Source organism: Zootermopsis nevadensis, unplaced genomic scaffold (assembly GCF_977971745.1).
Source record: "Zootermopsis nevadensis isolate Lab colony 2312 unplaced genomic scaffold, Znev_1.0 Znev_ptg000038l, whole genome shotgun sequence".
In the NCBI taxonomy this organism is placed as follows: Eukaryota; Metazoa; Arthropoda; class Insecta; order Blattodea; family Termopsidae; genus Zootermopsis; species Zootermopsis nevadensis.
In genome coordinates this window covers 244,708-267,720 of record NW_028259170.1, presented here as the reverse complement: position 1 = coordinate 267,720, position 23,013 = coordinate 244,708, and the positions used below count along the sequence as shown (strand labels likewise).

The 23,013-nt window shown below is 40.0% G+C and overlaps 2 protein-coding genes and 1 long non-coding RNA gene across 10 annotated transcripts in view; 2 read left to right on the top strand and 1 right to left on the bottom strand.

Moving 5' to 3' along the window:
- LOC110841044 (ryanodine receptor-like) overlaps positions 1 to 23,013 on the top strand; it is a 317,152-nt gene that overhangs the window by 189,252 nt on the left and 104,887 nt on the right. The gene's annotated exons all lie outside the window — the stretch shown is intronic.
- On the top strand, positions 1,497 to 15,663 carry LOC147871787 (uncharacterized). Of its 7 annotated transcripts, none has more exons than XM_087360125.1 (13): positions 1,497 to 1,605; positions 2,064 to 2,224; positions 2,450 to 2,588; positions 2,694 to 2,870; positions 5,879 to 6,577; positions 7,659 to 7,802; positions 10,039 to 10,218; positions 10,592 to 10,708; positions 11,024 to 11,256; positions 12,023 to 12,176; positions 14,832 to 14,924; positions 15,282 to 15,344; positions 15,601 to 15,663. In XM_087360125.1, the coding sequence occupies exons 7-9, from the start codon at positions 10,149 to 10,151 to the stop codon at positions 11,233 to 11,235; spliced, it is 399 nt and encodes a 132-aa protein (XP_087216251.1). In that variant the 5' UTR covers positions 1,497 to 1,605; positions 2,064 to 2,224; positions 2,450 to 2,588; positions 2,694 to 2,870; positions 5,879 to 6,577; positions 7,659 to 7,802; positions 10,039 to 10,148; the 3' UTR covers positions 11,236 to 11,256; positions 12,023 to 12,176; positions 14,832 to 14,924; positions 15,282 to 15,344; positions 15,601 to 15,663. The 7 variants fall into 7 exon arrangements, with proteins under 7 accessions (XP_087216251.1, XP_087216249.1, XP_087216252.1 ...); XM_087360123.1 differs by having other exon boundaries at positions 5,875 to 6,577; XM_087360129.1 differs by having other exon boundaries at positions 1,568 to 1,586; positions 5,875 to 6,577.
- On the bottom strand, positions 6,670 to 9,450 carry LOC147871788 (uncharacterized). The gene is made up of 2 exons (XR_015538295.1): positions 9,328 to 9,450; positions 6,670 to 9,198 (listed from the first exon to the last, which is right to left on the bottom strand). It is a non-coding gene; the product is annotated as an uncharacterized LOC147871788 (long non-coding RNA).

Below are 23,013 nucleotides of genomic sequence, written 5' to 3'. Positions count from 1 at the left end.
TAAAAAATTGTAGAAATTTTAAAAAATTAAAAGTGGCTGCAAATGGCATGAAACGCGAAGAAAACTAAAGATTTTCAAAATTTTCGAAAAAATTTTGAATTCAGAATTTTTCAAAAAATTTTGGTTTTGTGCGCTTTTGTACGATTTCCCACGATTTTCGATTTTTCGAGAATTTTCGAAAAAATTGAAATTTAAAAAAACTAACCTTACCTAACGTAACATAACCTAACCTATCCTAACCTAGCTTTTTGGACGATTTCCCACGTTTTTCGAAAATTTTCGAAAAAATTGAAATTTTCAAAAATGTCGAAATTTTTAAAAAATTAAATGTTTCTGCAAATGGCATGAAACGCCCTAACGAACTTAGAGCCCCCGCGGCCCTAACCCACCCGCGGCCCTAACCCACCCGCGGCCCTAACCCCACCCGCGGCCCTAACCCCACCCGCGGCCCTAACCCCACCCGCGGCCCTAACCCCACCCCGCGGCCCTAACCCCCCCCGCGGCCCTAACCCCCCCCGCGGCCCTAACCCCCCCCGCGGCCCTAACCCCCCCCGCGGCCCTAACCCCCCCCGCGGCCCTAACCCCCCCCGCGGCCCTAACCCCCCCCCGCGGCCCTAGCCCCCCCGGCCCTAACCCCCCCGGCCCTAACCCCCCCGGCCCTAACCCCCCCCGGCCCTAACCCCCCCCGGCCCTAACCCCCCCGGCCCTAACCCCCCCGGCCCTAACCCCCCCCGGCCCTAACCCCCCCGGCCCTAACCCCCCCCGGCCCTAACCCCCCCGGCCCTAACCCCCCCCGGCCCTAACCCCCACGAAAGGAGGTGGAGGCCCAGGCCGTTTCTTGAGCGAGCAGTGGCGCGGACCCGGCTCCGGACAATGGCCTGGGCGCCGGGCGCCTGGTGGCGGGTTCCAACGAACCGCCCGAGTCAGACGAGTCCAACTCGTTGGCTTTGCGCTCGCACGCTATGCAAAACAGGACCTCGTGGGCGAGGCGAGTCGTTCAACTCTTTCGACTAACCCACCTGGCAACAGATCTTGTCTAGGGGATATAGCAAGAGCATAGTAAGATTAGGTATAATAAGAGGACCACTCAAAATTCGAAAATAGTACCAGCAACGAAAGCGCGGTAATTGATATGGAATAATACGACAGGGGGGCTCAACCCCAGCCGCTAAGTGGTCATAGGAACTTAAAACAAACCTCTTAAAGCAAAATAATAACTTGCGCCCTCTGTGGGTAACGGCGCTTTTGGTGGGTCCCGATGTTCCCGCACAGAGGACGCTGCCGTTTATTTTACGTTTTTCGAGCCTTGTTTTATTCTCTACGACCATTTACGACCTGAGGCTGACCCTCCGTCCCGCGATTTGGTTTCATTCGATTAAATCATTGAGTTTTCGCTGCTCGTAGTATTTTCGCTTCTAGTGTTTTATTACTGGACGTATAATTTTATCTGCCCCTTAGTCATCTCTGCCGACACGCGGTGGATGAGTTTTTCATCTTTGCCTTTCCCGGCATGCTCCGCGAAACTTGTTTCCTACGGACAAGTTGAGTTTGTTTCTGGTTGTCTGTCTCCTGCTCCGGTACAGCGCGTACGTGTCCAGTCTTTACGTAAATTGGGGCTTCAGTCAGCCATTTTGATATTACGTCTCAGCTTGTGTTTGGTTTAATTATCGATTTGTTCGACAGCCAAAGAGTTGTTGAAGCTTTCGTGGTGGTAGTACGAGGCTCTAAAGAATGCAGGCGAATTTGTGATAATGAAAATACTAACCGATTTTCTCTAGAAATTACAAAAATCGTTGAGTTAGATTTTATTCGACTTAAACCCTTGCACCATTGAAAATTTAATCCTGGAATCTGAAGCGAAAATAATAATAAATTCTTATTGTGTGGATTTCCACCTCTTTTGCCATTCACTGTACGTGTAATGTAAGCACAAATCGATGAAAATTGTAATATTTATTATAATTGACTCCTGGATTTGACCTTTTCATAATGAATACAGATTTAACCTGGTCGGATAGATAACGACCCTGACTTATCGGCATTTCTGTCTGGCGGCTTTACAGGTGAATTACGTCGCTTTTCCATGGAGAAAGTGGAGTGATATAAGATCGTCTATATATTTTTCTCAAGGACTGTGACACGCACATGCGAGAGTACATGTGTCCTGTTTTGTGTCCTCGGGTGCTACGTCCTGTACAACGCGAGCCTACTTAAGTCATTCAAGGTGAGTTGCATGAAATATTCCGTCCTCTGAAGTAGAGAGTTCTGAAAGTACGTTGAGAGAAAAACTTATATTGCGTGCTGTTACCGATACAACGTGACTTGGCCTGCGTCACACAAGACAAGATGGCTGAAATGACGTTGCAACACTGAACTAAGTATTCTGAGATATTCTATTTTACGTTTTGATTGTTCTGTGATACTGCCCACGCATTCCGTCTCCTTCTAGGTCAGTGGTAACAACCACGTGACGCTCGTTCAAGACTTGAGGTTTACGGAGCGGTGAGGATGACGGCCGCTTACATCGTGAGCTTGCTAACACGACACCCCGAAAATTATATTACAGCAGCAGCGAACTAAGGACTCCGGTGAGTACAATGAGAAATTGTCAGATAATGCCCACTGATCGAGTTTCAGAGCTTACATACAGAAGCGACGTAATTATAAATTCTTGTCATTATGTCTGCTTTGAGGTGGTTGGCGGAGCCCTCTTCATATTCACGGTGATTATGATGTCATCATTCTTCATCGCCGTCGTGAACCCTCTGAACCTGAAGATTTTTCCACGTCTCGCTCCTGGACGCTGCTCTGTGACGTCGTCTGGCACGAGACGTCTGAAACGATGAGGCACCAGCGAGCGATGGACTCGGGTGAGTACGGTGATGTATTATTTCTAGGTTGATTCAAAATTATAATGACTTTCGTAGATAGTGTTCTGTGGGAAATTAAAAATTAGTATGTCTCGACGGCAATGTAGTGTCTGAGTAAAGCCTGATCTGCATGGATGGGATTTCGCGAAGGTACCGATATCGCCAAAATCAAAGAATGTTTGAAACCCCCTACGTACGGTAAGGAATCAAGTTCTTTTATGAGTTGGAAACAGAAAGGAAAAGTTACAGATCATTTGAGAATTGTTGATGGGAAAGATTGGAAAAGGAGAAAATGCAGACAATCACAGAGACGTTGCGTGTCCGGTGATAGACACGCACACTTGCGGTATGAGACCAATTTCTTCCGTCTCTCTTGATGTAAACATGTACGGCAGTCATCGTGTAGCTGACAGTCGTTTAACTGGTCAAAGCTGATTGGTCGTCCTTACTTCATTTCTGTTGGATAAATTTCGTAAGGAAATGCTGTGGTGTTAGGTGGACCGAGTATTGCGTATGGAGTCTGTATTGATTTGGATTAGCCGTCTGCCAGAGACGCGACTGAGTAGGCGTCCTTTACGCTGTGATGGAATTAGACAGAGCTGCTGTATAGAGCAGAGGTTCCCAAAATATGGAGAAACATTTTCAACATCTTTTGCTTGATTGAGGCAGTCATCAGAACGAAGTATCGTTGTGCGTTTTATCCCGAAGGATGGTGATGGGATACAGGAGCGTAGACCAAGACTCAAGAATTGATATTCAAGTCCACTTGTAGCAACACAGTAGAGATATATATTGAATTAAAGCTACACCAGTTTACAGTATCTCGAGTCAGAAAACTATGAAGGCGTAATTTATAACAGTTATAATTACTCTTCGCTAATAAAAATTGCAGTTTTGTCGACTTTCAGTTTATTCTGTGTATAGTAATATAAAATATCGTCAAATTGAGTACCTGATCTATTTTCCTAATCAATGAAACTGAAGGTTTACAAGTGCAAGGAAACCGAAATTTGAGTCTATCGTGAGTCACTGCAGTCTGATTCACATCTCTAGATACTCTTTATACAATAACACAGTTTAATATTAAGTCTCACCGCTACTAAATCTTCCGAAATAATTCATTCCTTTCCTAAGAGGGTTCATAACTTAACTTTTTGTGTGCTCTTTGAAATGTAAAAAGTAAGCATCATTAACCCCATGAAGCCGTAGGTCGTCTGAATTATATTTAAGAATTCAGTCCGTACCGCGAAGAAAACACAACTCTTCACCATTACGAAAATCAACTGGTTAACGCTGTTTAAGGAAATGATCGCTGTTTATTCCGAGAATCATAGTTCGTCTGAATTATATTTAAGAATCCAGTCCGTACCGCGAAGAAAACACAACTCTTCACCATTACGAAGATCAACTGGTTAACGCTGTTTAAGGAAATGATCGCTGTTTATAGTGAGAATCATAGAAAAGCCATAAATATAAAAGTCATCATAATTAAAGCACTTGGTACATATGTTGAAGTAAACTTTCAGAATTGAACTACTTGGTATTTAGCATTCTCTGTTGAAGGCTTAATGTACCGTTTACAAACTTTTTTCTTTATCAGTATTACTTCGCTCCACTCGCTTGTAAATAATCTTCTTGAATCTCTTTCCCTAAGTGTTTTCAAGTTCGGATTGTCTTACAGAGTGAGAAACGAAGTATTACACCTGTCTAAATCATCAAGAAATATTATAGGACTGTTAACTTAGTTGAAGCATCTCTCTCTCTCTGTCTGTGTTTTTAATAAGTTCCGAAGATTAGGATGGGTTGACACTCAGGTTACAGTAATTGGTTCATCGATTCTCGATAGATTCTGACGAATTTAGGACCGCGTTCAGGTGTGTGTTGCTCTAAAATCCAGACGTTCCTCAGCTCGAATATTTGTTGCGCCATTGAATACTGTCTCGAGAATAATAGAAAAACTTGAAGAAGTCGCTGTTTCCAGCACTTACTTCGTGTCCCATTTGATAAGTTGAACACCTGTACGTGTTCAGTACGAGAAAGAAATTGCTGCCGTGTTTGAAAACATGTTTTAAGCTGGAAGAAACCAGCAGATAGTCTCAATAAATGCACTGCGTGAATGGAATTCTTAGGAATATTACACATTCTCCAACTTTGTCGCATTGCTCATATCACGTGTAAGCATGGATTAAATTCCTTGTAGAATCGAATTCAGACAAATAATTATCTTTTTCTGTTATTTCGTGTCATGAACTGTTGACCTTGGTTCAAAGAGTGCGTCTTAATGCACTTCCATAAAATTCTCCGCTGTTCGTGGAGACTCCTTCAAAAAATTATGCAGTACTTGAAAGAATTGGCACAATGGCGGCGTGACCTGTTGATTTGACCCTAGGGATCAGTGTAATGTTTGCCCAAGTGCATGGTAACAAATAAACATGTCTGTGCGCACGGGCGTGATATCGAAAGTCAATTTTGGAGCTACCTGCCTTGTGTTTATCAGTTTACGGTCTTTGGAGTGGTATTTCAGTCAGCATTTGGTTCGGCAGTGCCGTGTAGTGTTCGCGGACGGGCATGTACCTCAGGGGTATTGTCGGTAGATGACAGGACAGTTCGTCAGGGTGCGCACATATTGATCATTGAATATCCCTCGTGCTCCGGCGGTGGCGGGATGTGTTCGCTGTTTTTCAGACGTTGCCGTCCCTGCGTGCGAGAAAATGGCGCAGCTCCTCTGCTGGTATTGTTTCCTTCGGACGGCGTGATGGTAGGATGCATGCCCAGTCGAGTGCAGCTTTACTCTCTTATATTGCCAGGGCTTGCAAGTTTATTTGATCTGATGTTTGTCATCTTTCTCCCGTGTGAAGTACGTAAAGTGGGAAATATTTTGGTTGCACGAAAGGCCGGATTAGTTGCCAGTAGGTTATTAATGTGGTGTAGAGTGCCTTCGTAGTAAGAATTAATACTGGTCTCTCAATGCGGATGTTTATTTCTGTACATGGTTTTGTTTCAGGTAGGAGTGAATGCAAGCATATGGGATACTTCAGCCGTTATGCAGTTTCGAGTCCATCATTACTACGGAGGTAGCAAGACTTTGCTCCGGTAGCTGACATGATCATTGTGCGTGATGGACACAATTCATCAGTCGATGCGGTTGGGATGACCCACAGACTCGTGGTGGCAGCCTCTGTTTTTGTGACTTGCATGTGGAAATTCAGTAGCTGTTGATTTAAATTTGTGCAAGAGCTTATCGCAGTGAAGAAGCTAGAAGTAAGCAGCTAGGGTTACAGGTTGTAATGTTGGTTACGTGGCCACTGCACCGCAGTTGCCCACTTTTGATTTCTAGTGACCAAGTATGGGGTGTTCGTATGATGCCTCACAATGCCACAAGGAAGACCTCAGGCCCTCGTGCGATTATATACCTTGCTTTCCGAGGAGGTGTACTGTTATAGATTTAGTGGGAGTGCCTAGTCTGTCTCAAAGAGGAGTTTGAGATCAGGGGATGTGCTGAGTAGCAACTTTCATGTGAACTGTAGCTGTAGTGTGTGTGGACTGGTTTCAACGAAGACATGGCAGACCAATTTGTCTGAATATAAGCGTTTGAGAAGATCAGTTGTGTGCGTGATGGGGAAGCAGCTGAGTTGGAGTTGTGAAGAACCAGACAGAACGAAGCACCTGGAGTGTTTGTGACTTGGATAAGGAATTGCATTATTCAGGTATGTTAGAGAGTAGAGTTTCTTTGCATTCCATGGATCCTTCTTAGAACTAAACCATGGGATGCAGAGCAAGTCATTTCATACAGTAAACATAAACTTCAGGACTTCATTCAATATACGTAAACCTCGGTACTTTTGACACAATTACAAGAACGTGTTTCACATATGAATGTACATAAACCTTCAGATTTTGCAATTCAAGTATGAAAGCTAATTTCAGTGCAGGCTTGAATACATTTATATCACAATTTAGAGTTTTAATTGTTGGTTGGTGATTATTAAATAACTTGACACGTGTAAAGTACACTCCTCTTTGACATTTAGCAGGGTTTACATCTTGTAATTAAATTATGTACATCTGTATTTCTTTTAAAATTATCCAACTTTTCCACCACAAATGATAGCAAGCAGAGTATAAATTCACTTGCAAGTGGAAGTATATTAAATTTACGAAATAATTTTCTACAAGATACGCTGCTTTTGACACCTGCCATTGTTGTGATTATTTTCTTTTGCATGTAAAAAGCCTTATTACCGTCTGTTGAATTCCCCCAAAATATTAATCCATAAGACACCACAGAGTGGAAATAAGCAAAGTAAACTAGCTTTATAGTATCTGTTGTCATGGGTGGCATGATTGTTCAGATGGCAAGGCACGCAGAGCTTAATTAGGGAATAATATACTCAATGTGCTTCTTCCAATCTGAGGTGTTGTCAACTCGTAAGCCAAGGAAATTGTTTAAACTTCCGCGATTAATTTTTCATAAAACCTATTATATGCCTTGTGCTTAGTAACAAATTTTATGAAGTTTCCTTTTTAGAAAAGAAAAAGGAGAGAGAGAGAGAACTTAGTGCCAGTTTGTTGGCTGTAAACCATTTGTTTATGTCGTTCATGATATTTTCAAGTTACACACACATAAGGGCTTGTTCTACTCCGTTGAGTGCATGCTTCTGTGAATGCAAATTTTGCAATTTGGTGGTGACAATTCCTAGAACCTTCCTAAATATAAATCTTTTGTTCAGAATATTCTTTTCTATTAAGCCCTTGCTTCGAACTTCAACGAGTGGACAAATCTTTCAGGTGAAGGAGAGCCCCACGTTAACGATAACTCCGCTGGCCCTTCAAGTAGCAAGCAGCAGAAATCACAAGAACAGCAAGAAGATGCCCATATTCAGTATCTGAGAAACATCGGACAGTTGGTGGCCATTGTATTGGATCCGTTGGGTGGGGAGGAATTAGAAATTTTCCATTTCACTTTACTTTGTCATTAGAGAATAAGCAGAACCTTTGCAAGAACTTTATTATAGGGAGCATAATAATTGGAATCACCATTTCACATTCTTCCTATGATTCTCATTTTCTTGTGTTTTTATTACTTGTTTCTTTTCCTCCTCTTCCTTATTTGTGTAACAGTGCATAACACTGGTACATTTTAATCCATTCATACTTCCCCAAGTGTTTTGCGCGTGGGACTGCTAAATCTACTATTCCAGACGAACAAGAGCCTTGGTCTGTGCCAGCTGTTACATTTGTCAGTGGCGTTTGACTGTTACCCACTAACAGGCTCTGCTTGTCTAGTTGCTACTGTTACCTGTTCTTGTATGCCATCTGAGCAAATAGTAATTTCTTCCATATTAGCAGTACTTTCCCATTTAGAAATGTTGTGCCTTAAACTTAACACTTCCTTTCTGACAGCTCCACTTCAGTTCTATACTCGTCTAACTTAGAAGTGATATTAGTATTAATTCTGCTTTCTACTTTGGCAACATCTAGCCCCTTCTCCATGTGCGCGTCAGGCTTTTCGTTCACACTCTCATCTACTCTGTGCAACTTACAATTTACATCTGAAATTTCTTGTTGAGTCTGTGCCTTTATGAAAGGCCTCACAATCACAGAATAACAGTAGTGCCCGTACAAAGAGACCTCACGCCCAGTTGAATTGTGGTGTTCATATTTTTATATATTGGCTTTTCCCATTAAACATTCTCCATAACCACTGCCACCGGGTAAAAACCCATTAGCAGTTAATAATAATAATTCCTTTTTTTGGCAATATAGCCACATCGTCGTTCTCTCCTGTGTGGGAAATTGAGAAGTCCTTGTCGCAAATCTTTCAGCGCGCCACTAAGTGTATAAAATAATATTTCTGTAAAAGTAAAGCTGCCCCACTGTACACCATGTAGGCATGGCCAGCATGATTGCTACACCGTAACAAAATGTGACTGACTGACACTCAACAATTGTTTCCTCGTCATGTAGGCTGTGTCAAAATGTTAAGCATGAAAGAAATTAATGAGTTTAGGTTAGCCCGCACATATGTGCAGCAGGTTATCGTCAGTGTTGATTTCAGAGCTCAGCGGCGTTCTTCATGTACTCCGAAACATTGGCCCTGTCTCAGTGTTTTTGCAAATTGCCTGTTAGGAAAGGCAAGGAACAACATGCATTATGTTCTTAGAGGTGCTGACATGTGAAATTAATTTGACTTTGTGCTGGGCAATTATGTTCAACTGAGCTGATGAAAAAAATAACGTTTCAGAAAAGTAAACGATTTCCGTGACATTCGGAACACTTTCCGAGATGTGGGACGAGGCTTTAATTTCCTTAACGGTTAACTTCAGTCCTGAAAAGAATAAAAACTCGTAAAGCTCCTGGAGCAGATGGATTGATTATAGGTCTCTTGAAATATGCTGGAAAATTACGTACTTCCCGATTCTCAAACTTATAAATAATATATGGAACAATAGCATACCCCAAAAGTAGTTGTGGTATTACTCTGTCCTTATATTCCATATGCACTTAACCGTACCAATCATTAGTAGACGGATCGGGTATGGAGAATTTTTTTAAAAAACCCCTTTTTTAATTTTACTTCCTTCTCTAAATGCGTACAGCAACTCACTCCTTAATGATGTCCATTTCATGTAACAGAATTTCATTATATTACTCTCACACAGTCAACTCACAATCGATGTGTATTTTACTTAACATTGTACTTAATACGTTCGAAGAACATATCAATTTCTATCCAAACGTTCTGATGCAAGATCAGTAAACCTCTTCAGGTCAATTATAGACTAGCAATATTGGTAGCGCAAATACCAACGTTGGTAGCATTGTTAGGCACCAGGAACACCAACATTAACATATTCCTTTACGGATGACCAAACCTGTGTGTGGATATTTAAATTGACGGACACAAGCATCCCAGGATTTTTAGCCTTTATCCACAGAAACAGGTATACAAATAAATTTTATAATAGTCATCCTGATTTCGAGCTTATATGTGCTGGACACGCATTCCAACTGACAGCCCTCTCCACCATTGTCTAGGAGTACAGCGGTACGTATTTCTCAACAACAGCTCCTCATGACTCGGTGAATACGTTATATGTATTTGATGTCATTTAAGTAAATGCATTAAAGATAACATGAACTGAATATTAATAATTCTAATTTTCAGGTGTCATGGATGAAGAGATGAAAGTTTGTTTTAAAGTTTACTTTGAAGAGGGAAATGAACGTTAAATACGTCGTTTTAATTTCAAACTCACTTCTGCATTAAACTTCGCCATGCTAAGGGAGAAACTACAATCTATTTTCCCATCCCTTCACGGATGCAACTTTATCGTTGCGTGGAAAGGTAACCGGCATTGAAATTTGATGGAACACGGAGCTACAAATTTTCTTAGCCATTTTTCCTCATGAATTAACAGTAAATATGGGGAATGATGTAACTCTGTTCCTTATTCATTTTTCATGGGGTTTAATTTACACTTCAGAAATTAACATTTTTCATCTTATCCTTTAATATCTTTGTTTTACTATCTGTTTAACCTCGTGCTCATATTGGAGAAGAATTGGTGTGTAGAACACAGGGAAATTTTGGTTTCTTGTTCATTGACAGGATTTTTCCATTTTTATGATGCTATATTACATCACTGATCAAATATGTACTTGCTGATGTTAGTGTTTAGCCCATGCTTTTTAAGTTCATTTTATTTCTTTGTCCACAGATGCCGAAGGTGATAAAATTACAATGTCCAGCGACGAAGAATTGATGCTGGCATTAACTGAATCACAGACTGAAGTGCGCAAACTATATTTAAAACCAGGAGCTGGATCTGCCGAAGGTCAGTGTGTATTAGTGCATTATGTGATTTAACATGTGAAGGATCAACTTTGTATTATCAAGTGTCGAGACTAATGTAGAAATTAGGATACTGCACTTACGGTGATCGAAGTTTAATGACCTTCAAAGTAGACTTGTTATTTGACCTATTTGTGCATGTGGATGGAAGACCTCACAAACTAATTTTCTGGATATAAAAATAAGCATTCAAACAAACTGTTTACACTGTAAATGTTAAAGTTAGGAGACAAGAGAAAAGTCACAATGAACAATATCTGTTGACTAGTTGAGTGAATAATTGCTTCTCTTCTGTGAGGTGTGGGTGGGAGCCTGAGGCAGGCCATTGTCCATGGAGACCTCGTGGTGGAGAACCAGAGTGGTTGGAAGCCCTTGCTTTGTACATCGTGTGGACAAATCTTTCAGGCGAAGAAGAACCACCCCACGTTAATGATAACTCCGCTGGCCCTTCCAGTAGCAAGCAGCAGAAATCACAAGAACAGCAAGAAGATGCCCATATTCAGTATCTGAGAATCATTGGACAATTGGTCGGTGAGGAGGAATTAGAAATTTTCCATTTCACTTTACTTTGTCTTTATAGAATAAGCAAAACCTTTTGCAAGAACTTTATTATAGGGAGCAAAATACTTGGCATTGCTGATTTCTTCCGGCCGTGTATGGAAAATGTGTAAAATGAGCTTTTCTCCCAGAAAGGACTTTTTTTCTCTTTTGAGTCTTGGGTCTGATTTTGTTTAAAATCGGTAGAGTTTAAGCATATCAATTATTCATCCTTTCAGCCACTTTATTCTATGCCAGCACATTGTTGCTCTCTTTGACCTGGAGAGGGCATAAGGCACAACTTTGAATTATGGTGTCCTCAGAACCCTTCACTGGTGAAGTCTTTGGGATTGAGTGCCACTGTTTCTTTTCAACTTCATGCAGGCGCCTGTTATTTCTGTGTCCTTGTGAATGTCTTATCTGCAAGTTATCCTGAAGAAAATGGAGTGCCACAAGGATCAGTTTTTAAATGTGATGCTGTTTTGCAGGCTTTTAGACAGCACTACCTTTTGTTGTTATGCAATAATCAGAATATCTTATTTATTGTATTGCAAATGAAAATGTTCCAGCAAGTTGAATTGAGAAGTCTTGAAAAACCATTCAGTCTGCTTGAGTTGTGCTGTTTGTGTTTAAACTTTGTTGAAAACGTGTGCTTTCTCTCTTCATTGCTGCAGTTTGGCTAATGATAAAAGTAGGAATTTTGTGTACTTTTTGTTATCACATTCAGCTTAAGGAGCAAAGTGTGATAATTCTGTCTCAGGTCTGCAGCAGCATGTTGGTGTGACATGTGATGCGTGTGAGAGGGCAGTGCAAGGGTTTCGCTACAGGTGCATTCAGTGCCCTGACTTTGATCTTTGCGCCACTTGCGAGAGCAAGAGTCTTCATCCTGAGCACTATATGATACACATGCCAGTGTAAGTGATGTTCATTTTAAGGATTTCAAACTCGGAAGTGTGACAAAGTTTAAATATTTGGGAATAACAATAACATATCAAAATGATATTCATGAGGAAATTAGGAGGAGACTAAATTCCAGAAATGCTTGCTTCTTCTCGGTTCAAAATATATTGTCTTCCCGTCTGATTTATAAGAATCTGAAATAAAAATTTATAAAACAATAATTTTTCCTGTTTTATTGTGTGGCTGCAAAACATGGTCTCTCACTCTCTGAGAGGAACACGGATTGCATATTTTTTAAATACGTGGGTATTCTGTGAAATAACAGAATTACACATAATCAGTTATTAATTTTGTGACATGTTGTTAGTTTCTGACAAAATAAAACCACAGTTTAATATTATAAATAATAATGCTCAAAATATAAGGGAAGCAGTGTGCAGGATCTCACAGTAGAGTAGAGTAGAGTTTATTTACATTCCATTGATCCTTCTTAGGACTCAACCAAAGGATGTACAACATGTCATTTCATACAATATACATACACTTCAGAACTTTCAACACAAGTACAAGAACGTATTTCACATATCAATGTACATAAATTTCAGATTCTGCAATATAAGTATGAAAAATAATTTTACAAATTAATATACATTTAAATATAAATACAAAACTTGCTTTACATATGCGTAGATTATGGATATAAAGCTTAAACATTTTCAGCAGAGATGAAATCATCTACAGAATAGAAGGAGTGAGTAAAGAGGTGATCTTTCAATGCAGGCTTGAATACCTTTATATCATAATTTAGACTTTTAATTGTTGGTGGAAGATTATTAAACAACTTGATACCTGTATAGTACACTCCTTTCTGATATTTAGTAAAGTTATTATTTGGCACATAGAGATCATGTTTACGTCTTGTATTTAAATTATGTACATCTGTATTTCTTTTAAATTTATCCATGTTTTCCACCACAAATGATAGCAAGCAGAGTATAAATTCACTTGCAAGTGGAAGTATGTTAAATTTACGAAATAATTTTCTACAAGATACCCTGCTTTTGACACCGGCCATTATTCTAATTATTTTCTTTTGCATGTAAAAGACTTTATTACTGTCTGTTGAATTTCCCCCAAAGATTAATCCATATGACAATACAGAGTGAAAGTATGCAAAGTAAACTAGCTTTATAGCGTCTGTTGTCATGGGTGGTACGACTGTTCTCATGGCAAAGCATGCAGAGCTTAATTTGGGAATAATATATTCAATGTGTTTCTTCCAATCTGAGGTGTTGTCAACTTGTAAGCCAAGGAATTTGTTTGTTTCAACTTCCACAGTTAATTTTTCTTCAAAACCTATATTTAACCTAGGATATGTCTTGTGCTCAATAACAAATTTTATGAAGTTTGTTTTTTCAAAATTTAGTGCCAGTTTGTTAGCTCTAATTTATGTTGGCAAAGACATCATTCATGATATTTTGAAGATAGATCAATTCTTGGTGTGCAATAATGATACTTGTATCATCAGCAAAAAGAATGGGTTTGGATATAGAGTTCACAGTTGCCGGCAGGTCATTGATATATATGAGGAAAAGTAAGGGCCCAAGAACTGAACCTTGTGGCACTCCGTGATTTACGATACCCCATTCTGAATAGGTATTATGATTGGTATGGGGGCTTTGAATTTCTCCTTTCTGCCTTCTATTGTTTAGGTAGGATTTAAACCATTGTCCTGCTATACCTCGAATCCCATAAAATTTCAGTTTCATTAGTAATATTTCATGGTTTACACAATCAAATGCCTTGGCTAGGTCACAAGATATTCCACCCACATGGATTTTATTGTTAAGGGCACATACAATTTCATTAGTGAAACTAATACGTGCATGTTATTTTGTAGATATGTAAATTGTGTATTGTGATAAAACATATTTTTCAGTGCAGTGAAAATGCAGCCATCTTCAAATAGGTAAAATTGATATGCAAACCAAAATAATTTTATTGTTATGTCATTTAGTATGTTAGTGTGTGTTCTTATAATAAGTGAGTTGGGGTAGTTCAGCCAGAATAGTGACTGACTACGGACTGTACTACCGGGGTTCAATCTGTGACGGGCAGCCTTTGAGACTAGACCGGCTCCGGGGTTCACCCAGCCTCTTATCTAATGGGTACAGGGGTCTTTTTCCAGGGGTGAAGCACAGCTGGGGTGTGATGCTGACCACTTACCCTGTCTAGTGCCGAGGTTAAGAATGAGTAGGAGCTATACCTCCTTCCCCCTCAAGCACCTACATGACATATAGTGGGACACCTTTTAAATTTATTTTATGTTCTTATAATAAAATGTGCTATTCTATGACCTGTCCTACACTCTGCTTATTAGGGTCTATGGGGTTTTTCTATATTTATGTACTGGACCATATACTGAGCCAGTTATATATAGATGATAATATTAAAATGGATTTTAAAGAAACTGAGGATGTTGACTGGATTGAACTGGCTCAGTATATGGTCCATTAGCAGGCTGGCAATATACATGAATATAGATATGCCCCAGAGACACTAAGAATACTATTAGAGGTGCTATTTTTATTTCATATAGTATTTGACTTGGAAGTTTTATTAATGATGTGTGACTGATGAATATTTGTAGAATTTTGTTTGAATTCCAGAGAAAGGAAGAGTGTCTGTGTTTGGGAATAACGATTATGGACAACTTGGTCTCGGTCACAAGAATGTTACTGTGAAGCCAAGCTGTGTGAAGAGTAAGTGCATCATTGCCTGCACTGAATTGAAATGTTTTACTGAAAATATTACACCTGCATTACAGCATCTGTAATGAAAGACTGACCCAGTCTTTCTCAGATTATATTGCAGAACCATTTTATTTACAACTGTTTAAATTATGGGTAATTTGGAGGATGCTCTGTGATTCCATATTTAACTTTTATTGACCTTGTGCCAGCTGTCAATGCATTGCACTGGCGGCCTTTAGTTTGGGGATTTAAGCACCTATTATAGTATGAAAAAGGTTAACTCTCCTGGAAATGTAATTTTGTGTTTATGCGTGAAAATGTAATTATTACTTAATGCCTAATATTTGTGTGTGCATTAATTTTTAGGTTTGAAGCCAGAAAAGGCTACTCATGTTGCATGTGGAAGAGCACACACATTGCTCAGTACAGGTTAGTTTGTTTGTGCTGCATTAATTAAGCCTTTGTATGTGAACAAATGGTGAAATAAAGTTTGACTTGATTTTTTAAAGGTTTATAAACGTCTTAAGTTGTGAGATTTGAGGATCTGAAGGTGGAGGTGATACATTTCTCTAAGAGTACAGTGTGCACGTAAAAGTTTTGTCTCTTCACCTTGTAACTTAATTTCTGTATAAATGTCAGTTCATGCATTTAAATATTTTTCCTCACTCTCTTTTTTATAACTAAGATTCAGGTGAAATATTTTCATGGGGGAGCAACAGTGACGGACAGTTGGGTGTTGTTGACGTAGCCGATCGTTCAACACCGACAAGAGTTTTGGGTGTACGTGATGAAATGATTCGGCTGTCAGCAGGATGCATCAGTAGCTGAGGTCGGCAGCTGAATTACCAGTAACCAGTTTAATGCTGTTATTTAAATGACAGGAACTGGTAACTGACAATAACAGTTATATCAGTAGCCATTTACATTTCACTGGTTAGTAGCTGCACTTTCCAATAACTGGTTATTTGAAGCAACTGTTTGAATTAGTGGAACTGATAACTGCCATGTCGCTGTTAGTGGAGATCCTGATCACGTTTCACTGAACAGTAGCTGAGGTCGGCAGCTGAATTACAAGTAACCAGTTTCCTGCTGTTATTTAAATAACAGGAACTGGTAACTGACATTAACAGTTATATCAGTAGCCATTTACATTTCACTGGTTAGTAGCTGCACTTTCCAATCACTGTTATTTGCAGCAACTGTTTGAATTAGTGGAACTGATAACTGCCATGTCGCTGTTAGTGGAGATCCCGATCACTTTTCACTGAACAGTAGCTGAGGTCGGCAGCTGAATTACCAGTAACCAGTTTCCTGCTGTTATTTAAATAACAGGAACTGGTAACTGACATTAACAGTTATATCAGTAGCCATTTACATTTCACTGGTTAGTAGCTGCACTTTCCAATAACTGGTTATTTGCAGCAACTGTTTGAATTAGTGAAACTGATAACTGCCATGTCGCTGTTAGTGGAGATCCCGATCACTTTTCACTGAACAGTAGCTGAGGCCGGCAAGCTGAATTACCAGTAACTAGTTTCCTGCTGTTATTTAAATAACAGGAACTGGTAACTGACAATAACAGTTATATCAGTAGCCATTTACATTTCACTGGTTAGTAGCTGCACTTTCCAATAACTGTTATTTGCAGCAACTGTTTGAATTAGTGAAACTGATAACTGCCATGTCGCTGTTAGTGGAGATCCTGATCACGTTTCACTGAACAGTAGCTGAGGTCGGCAGCTGAATTACAAGTAACCAGTTTCCTGCTGTTATTTAAATAACAGGAACTGGTAACTGACATTAACAGTTATATCAGTAGCCATTTACATTTCACTGGTTAGTAGCTGCACTTTCCAATCACTGTTATTTGCAGCAACTGTTTGAATTAGTGAAACTGATAACTGCCATGTCGCTGTTAGTGGAGATCCTGATCACGTTTCACTGAACAGTAGCTGAGGTCGGCAGCTGAATTACAAGTAACCAGTTTCCTGCTGTTATTTAAATAACAGGAACTGGTAACTGACATTAACAGTTATATCAGTAGCCATTTACATTTCACTGGTTAGTAGCTGCACTTTCCAATAACTGTTATTTGCAGCAACTGTTTGAATTAGTGAAACTGATAACTGCCATGTCGCTGTTAGTGGAGATCCTGATCACGTTTCACTGAACAGTAGCTGAGGTCGGCAGCTGAATTACAAGTAACCAGTTTCCTGCTGTTATTTAAATAACAGGAACTGGTAACTGACATTAACAGTTATATCAGTAGCCATTTACATTTCACTGGTTAGTAGCTGCACTTTCCAATAACTGTTATTTGCAGCAACTGTTTGAATTAGTGAAACTGATAACTGCCATGTCGCTGTTAGTGGAGATCCTGATCACGTTTCACTGAACAGTAGCTGAGGTCGGCAGCTGAATTACAAGTAACCAGTTTCCTGCTGTTATTTAAATAACAGGAACTGGTAACTGACATTAACAGTTATATCAGTAGCCATTTACATTTCACTGGTTAGTAGCTGCACTTTCCAATCACTGTTATTTGCAGCAACTGTTTGAATTAGTGAAACTGATAACTGCCATGTCGCTGTTAGTGGAGATCCTGATCACGTTTCACTGAACAGTAGCTGAGGTCGGCAGCTGAATTACAAGTAACCAGTTTCCTGCTGTTATTTAAATAACAGGAACTGGTAACTGACATTAACAGTTATATCAGTAGCCATTTACATTTCACTGGTTAGTAGCTGCACTTTCCAATCACTGTTATTTGCAGCAACTGTTTGAATTAGTGGAACTGATAACTGCCATGTCGCTGTTAGTGGAGATCCCGATCACTTTTCACTGAACAGTAGCTGAGGTCGGCAGCTGAATTACCAGTAACCAGTTTCCTGCTGTTATTTAAATAACAGGAACTGGTAACTGACATTAACAGTTATATCAGTAGCCATTTACATTTCACTGGTTAGTAGCTGCACTTTCCAATAACTGGTTATTTGCAGCAACTGTTTGAATTAGTGAAACTGATAACTGCCATGTCGCTGTTAGTGGAGATCCCGATCACTTTTCACTGAACAGTAGCTGAGGCCGGCAAGCTGAATTACCAGTAACTAGTTTCCTGCTGTTATTTAAATAACAGGAACTGGTAACTGACAATAACAGTTATATCAGTAGCCATTTACATTTCACTGGTTAGTAGCTGCACTTTCCAATAACTGTTATTTGCAGCAACTGTTTGAATTAGTGGAACTGATAACTGCCATGTCGCTGTTAGTGGAGATCCTGATCACGTTTCACTGAACAGTAGCTGAGGTCGGCAAGCTGAATTACCAGTAACCAGTTTCCTGCTGTTATTTAAATAACAGGAACTGGTAACTGACATTAACAGTTATATCAGTAGCCATTTACATTTCACTGGTTAGTAGCTGCACTTTCCAATAACTGGATATTTGCAGCAACTGTTTGAATTAGTGGAGCTGATAACTGCCATGTCGCTGTTAGTGGAGATCCCGGTCACTTTTCACTGAACAGTAGCTGAGGTCGGCAAGCTGAATTACCAGTAACTAGTTTCCTGCTGTTATTTAAATAACAGGAACTGGTAACTGACAATAACAGTTATATCAGTAGCCATTTACATTTCACTGGTTAGTAGCTGCACTTTCCAATAACTGTTATTTGCAGCAACTGTTTGAATTAGTGGAACTGATAACTGCCATGTCGCTGTTAGTGGAGATCCCGATCACGTTTCACTGAACAGTAGCTGAGGTTGGCAGCTGAATTACCAGTAACCAGTTTCCTGCTGTTATTTAAATAACAGGATCTGGTAACTGACAATAACAGTTATATCAGTAGCCATTTACATTTCACTGGTTAGTAGCTGCACTTTCCAATAACTGTTATTTGCAGCAACTGTTTGAATTAGTGGAACTGATAACTGCCATGTCGCTGTTAGTGGAGATCCCGATCACGTTTCACTGAACAGTACCTGAGGTCGGCAGCTGAATTACCAGTAACCAGTTTCCTGCTGTTATTTAAATAACAGGAACTGGTAACTGACAATAACAGTTATATCAGTAGCCATTTACATTTCGCTGGTTAGTAGCTGCACTTTCCAATAACTGGTTATTTGCAGCAACGGTTTGAATTAGTGGAACTGATAACTGCCATGTCGCTGTTAGTGGAGATCCCGATCACGTTTCACTGAACAGTAGCTGAGGTCGGCAGCTGAATTACCAGTAACCAGTTTCCTGCTGTTATTTAAATAACAGGAACTGGTAACTGACAATAACAGTTATATCAGTAGCCATTTACATTTCACTGGTTAGTAGCTGCACTTTCCAATAACTGTTATTTGCAGCAACTGTTTGAATTAGTGGAACTGATAACTGCCATGTCGCTGTTAGTGGAGATCCCGATCACGTTTCACTGAACAGTAGCTGAGGTCGGCAGCCTAATTACCAGTAACCAGTTTCCTCCTGTTATTTAAATAACAGGAACTGGTAACTGACATTAACAGTTATATCAGTAGCCATTTACATTTCACTGGTTAGTAGCTGCACTTTCCAATAACTGGTTATTTGCAGCAACTGTTTGAATTAGTGGAACTGATAACTGCCATGTCGCTGTTAGTGGAGATCCCGGTCACTTTTCACTGAACAGTAGCTGAGGTCGGCAAGCTGAATTACCAGTAACTAGTTTCCTGCTGTTATTTAAATAACAGGAACTGGTAACTGACAATAACAGTTATATCAGTAGCCATTTACATTTCACTGGTTAGTAGCTGCACTTTCCAATAACTGTTATTTGCAGCAACTGTTTGAATTAGTGGAACTGATAACTGCCATGTCGCTGTTAGTGGAGATCCCGATCACGTTTCACTGAACAGTAGCTGAGGTTGGCAGCTGAATTACCAGTAACCAGTTTCCTGCTGTTATTTAAATAACAGGAACTGGTAACTGACAATAACAGTTATATCAGTAGCCATTTACATTTCACTGGTTAGTAGCTGCACTTTCCAATAACTGTTATTTGCAGCAACTGTTTGAATTAGTGGAACTGATAACTGCCATGTCGCTGTTAGTGGAGATCCCGATCACGTTTCACTGAACAGTAGCTGAGGTTGGCAGCTGAATTACCAGTAACCAGTTTCCTGCTGTTATTTAAATAACAGGAACTGGTAACTGACAATAACAGTTATATCAGTAGCCATTTACATTTCACTGGTTAGTAGCTGCACTTTCCAATAACTGTTATTTGCAGCAACTGTTTGAATTAGTGGAACTGTTGTAGAAAACTCTACACTGAAGATGGAGGCGATACGTTTCTTGAAGACCGAAGTTCGTCTGTGTACAAATTCAGTTCATAATCTCAGAGAAAACACAAGTCGTCTCCATGATAACGATCGGGGTTGATAAGAGATTTTGCGTTGCTTCGTATATTACTGTCTGGGTCACAGCGATTCTGTGGCAACTCGCCGAACTACGGCTGTGAATTTTGAAAGTGTTTTTTTTTCGTCTGATTGCAAATTCTGACGACGCATCTGGTTCTCAGTGTCACTGTCCACAATCGGTCTTTGCGAAGACATTTTTCCAAGTAGCAATGGTGCCGGGAATCGAAGCCAATCTCCCATCGTGTATGATTGGGTTTCTTCAGCCCTGACCTGCAGTGCGTTGTGACGCTGATAGTTCCGTGTAGGAGTACAATTCTGTGGCCTTGATCGGCTGGGCCAAGTGTGGCTCTCTCTTTCTCTCTCGCCTTTCTACATTGACGAAGCTACGCTCCCTCCTAGGATTCCTCGTTGCTTCTTTGTTCCGCTCTCTCTCTCTCTCTCTTTAGGCCTTTCTTTCTTCCTTCTTCGTTAATTTTATGACTGATCTCTTTGTGATCTCCTTGCATGAGTGATCGGCCTTGAGTGGGACTCGAACCCACGATCGCAGCAGTCAGGCGCACGAGGTATATTATACAATAATTTTCGTAAAGTGTTAAAATTACAGATGGTGGTCCTCTGCTTTGTTGGGCCGTGTACGTGTTTCTTATTTTTCAACCAGATTTTATCTCACGGCCGGCAAAGCCCAGATTTGTTGCAACACGCACATGAATCACTAAGTCAGCTGACCGGAAGGGGGGGGGGGGAAATCGCTTCGCTACTCTGCTTGGCCTTCAGTCTCCAGCGTTGCCATGTTGAGAAGGAGCGTGTACTTTAATGACGTAAATACGTCCATACGGAAGGGTGATTCGGCAAATCAGCGTTAGTTGCGAACACGTGTAAGATCCAGCGCCGAGACACATTTAAACGTTCATTCCTCCGGAATGCGGAGAGTACGGGTAATGTAACTTATATGTAAAATGATCAGTAAATGAAGACCTTTAAGAATTTGTAACGTATTTTGTTGTAATTATAATTGTTTATACATTTATTGTAAATTTAATGAACCAACGCGTACAATTTTCGCGTTAAGCGTCCGCCTCTCGAAAACCGTAAGAGATGGATCTGGACATATTGCGTACGAAATACGTATTACGTCATGAGCTTTCCAAATCTGTTTTCAGATTTTACATATCACGAATGGTTTAGGTTCTACAAACATTTATTTATACGAACAAAGGCGCATCGCACTTCACGCTACTTCTGCGTCTGTGAAGTGACGTGTTTTCTTCGAGGTACGGACCGAATTCTTAAATACGATTCAGACGAGATCTCGCTTCAAGGGACAAGGAACAATTCAACATTACTGACATATGGAATTCTCACTCGGCTCTGCAATATTTAAACTTATTTCCTACGCGCAGTGTCGAAAGAAACTGTGATCTTGACACTTGTTTCTGGTTTCGAAAATTAACAAATTCCGTCACGTCTGTTTGTATGTGGCGGAGGGAAGACTGGTGTGATATATATATATATATATATATATATATATATATATATATATATATATATATATATATATATATATATAGGCGGTTTAGTCTTCGGGCGCCATTGATCACTACAGTCACGTACATTGTTTAGGGGTGGTAAGAAAGGGATGCCTATATTGCAGGGGATGTAGTTCTTTCCTATGTGTGAGACTGGTTATGGAATGTGTCGTACAACCAGCGGGGAAACAGAGTGTAGTCTTGTAATTTCTACCCAAGATTCAATATAGAATTATACAAAATCTTGGGAAATATAAGCACAGCGAAGAATTGTGGTGTTATATTACTTCTAGATTTTCAGTTCGCGAACGCGGACGTTTGGTTATGTCTTATAAAAAGTCGGGTTGGACCGACAAGGAACTTCAGACGAGTGTACGTTGGTTTGCGTTGTTATGAAAGGATGAAGTTCTAAATGGAAACTTCCCTTCTTCCTCAAAGAAACCACAACTTGTCTCTGTGACAAAGATCAACTGGTTAATGCTGTTAAGGTAAATAATCTGTTTATCCTGAGAAACATACATTGCACATAAATAAAACCTTAAACACGCCCGCGAAATGTCATAAGGGGAAGAAATAAACTTTATTTTCGGCCTAAATCTAAGAATAAAACTTTTAAACGAACTTCAAATATCTTCTGTTTTTTTATGAAACCATCTTAATGGTGAAAGATAACTAATTCATGTTCGAAGCGGTAACACTTCTTACGTACATGCCTGCTTCGAATTTCAGCCGAGACCGAGATTTTCCAAAAATTTTCGTGATTTTATCCCGACCTTTTATGTTCCGCGAAAGCCACAGTTCTCATTTCATGCAGTGATATTTAATCGATGTTTGTTTTTAGGTCATAACAACGCAGGGAACAGAGGTGACTCATAGAATGTTGCTCCGTGTAGTCTGGTAGAAGTTTACCGACGTTTCGAAGGTTCTTTCTGGCACCATCGCACATACCATTCGCCCTCGGAATCTCAAACCTCACTAAAAGTCATTCTGCGTAAGATAAACAGGGAACAAATCTTGTTCGGGACTCGATCAGTGACCTCTGTCGGTCAAGACAAGGAAGGAAATAGAACAGGTTTCTTGGGGAACGTTTTAGCCTGTGGCCCGTCTTAATAATATCTGTCCCCCTTCTTAGATTCACCTCATCTCACTCTTTCTCTCGACACGCATTCTCTGTCTTTGTCTGTCA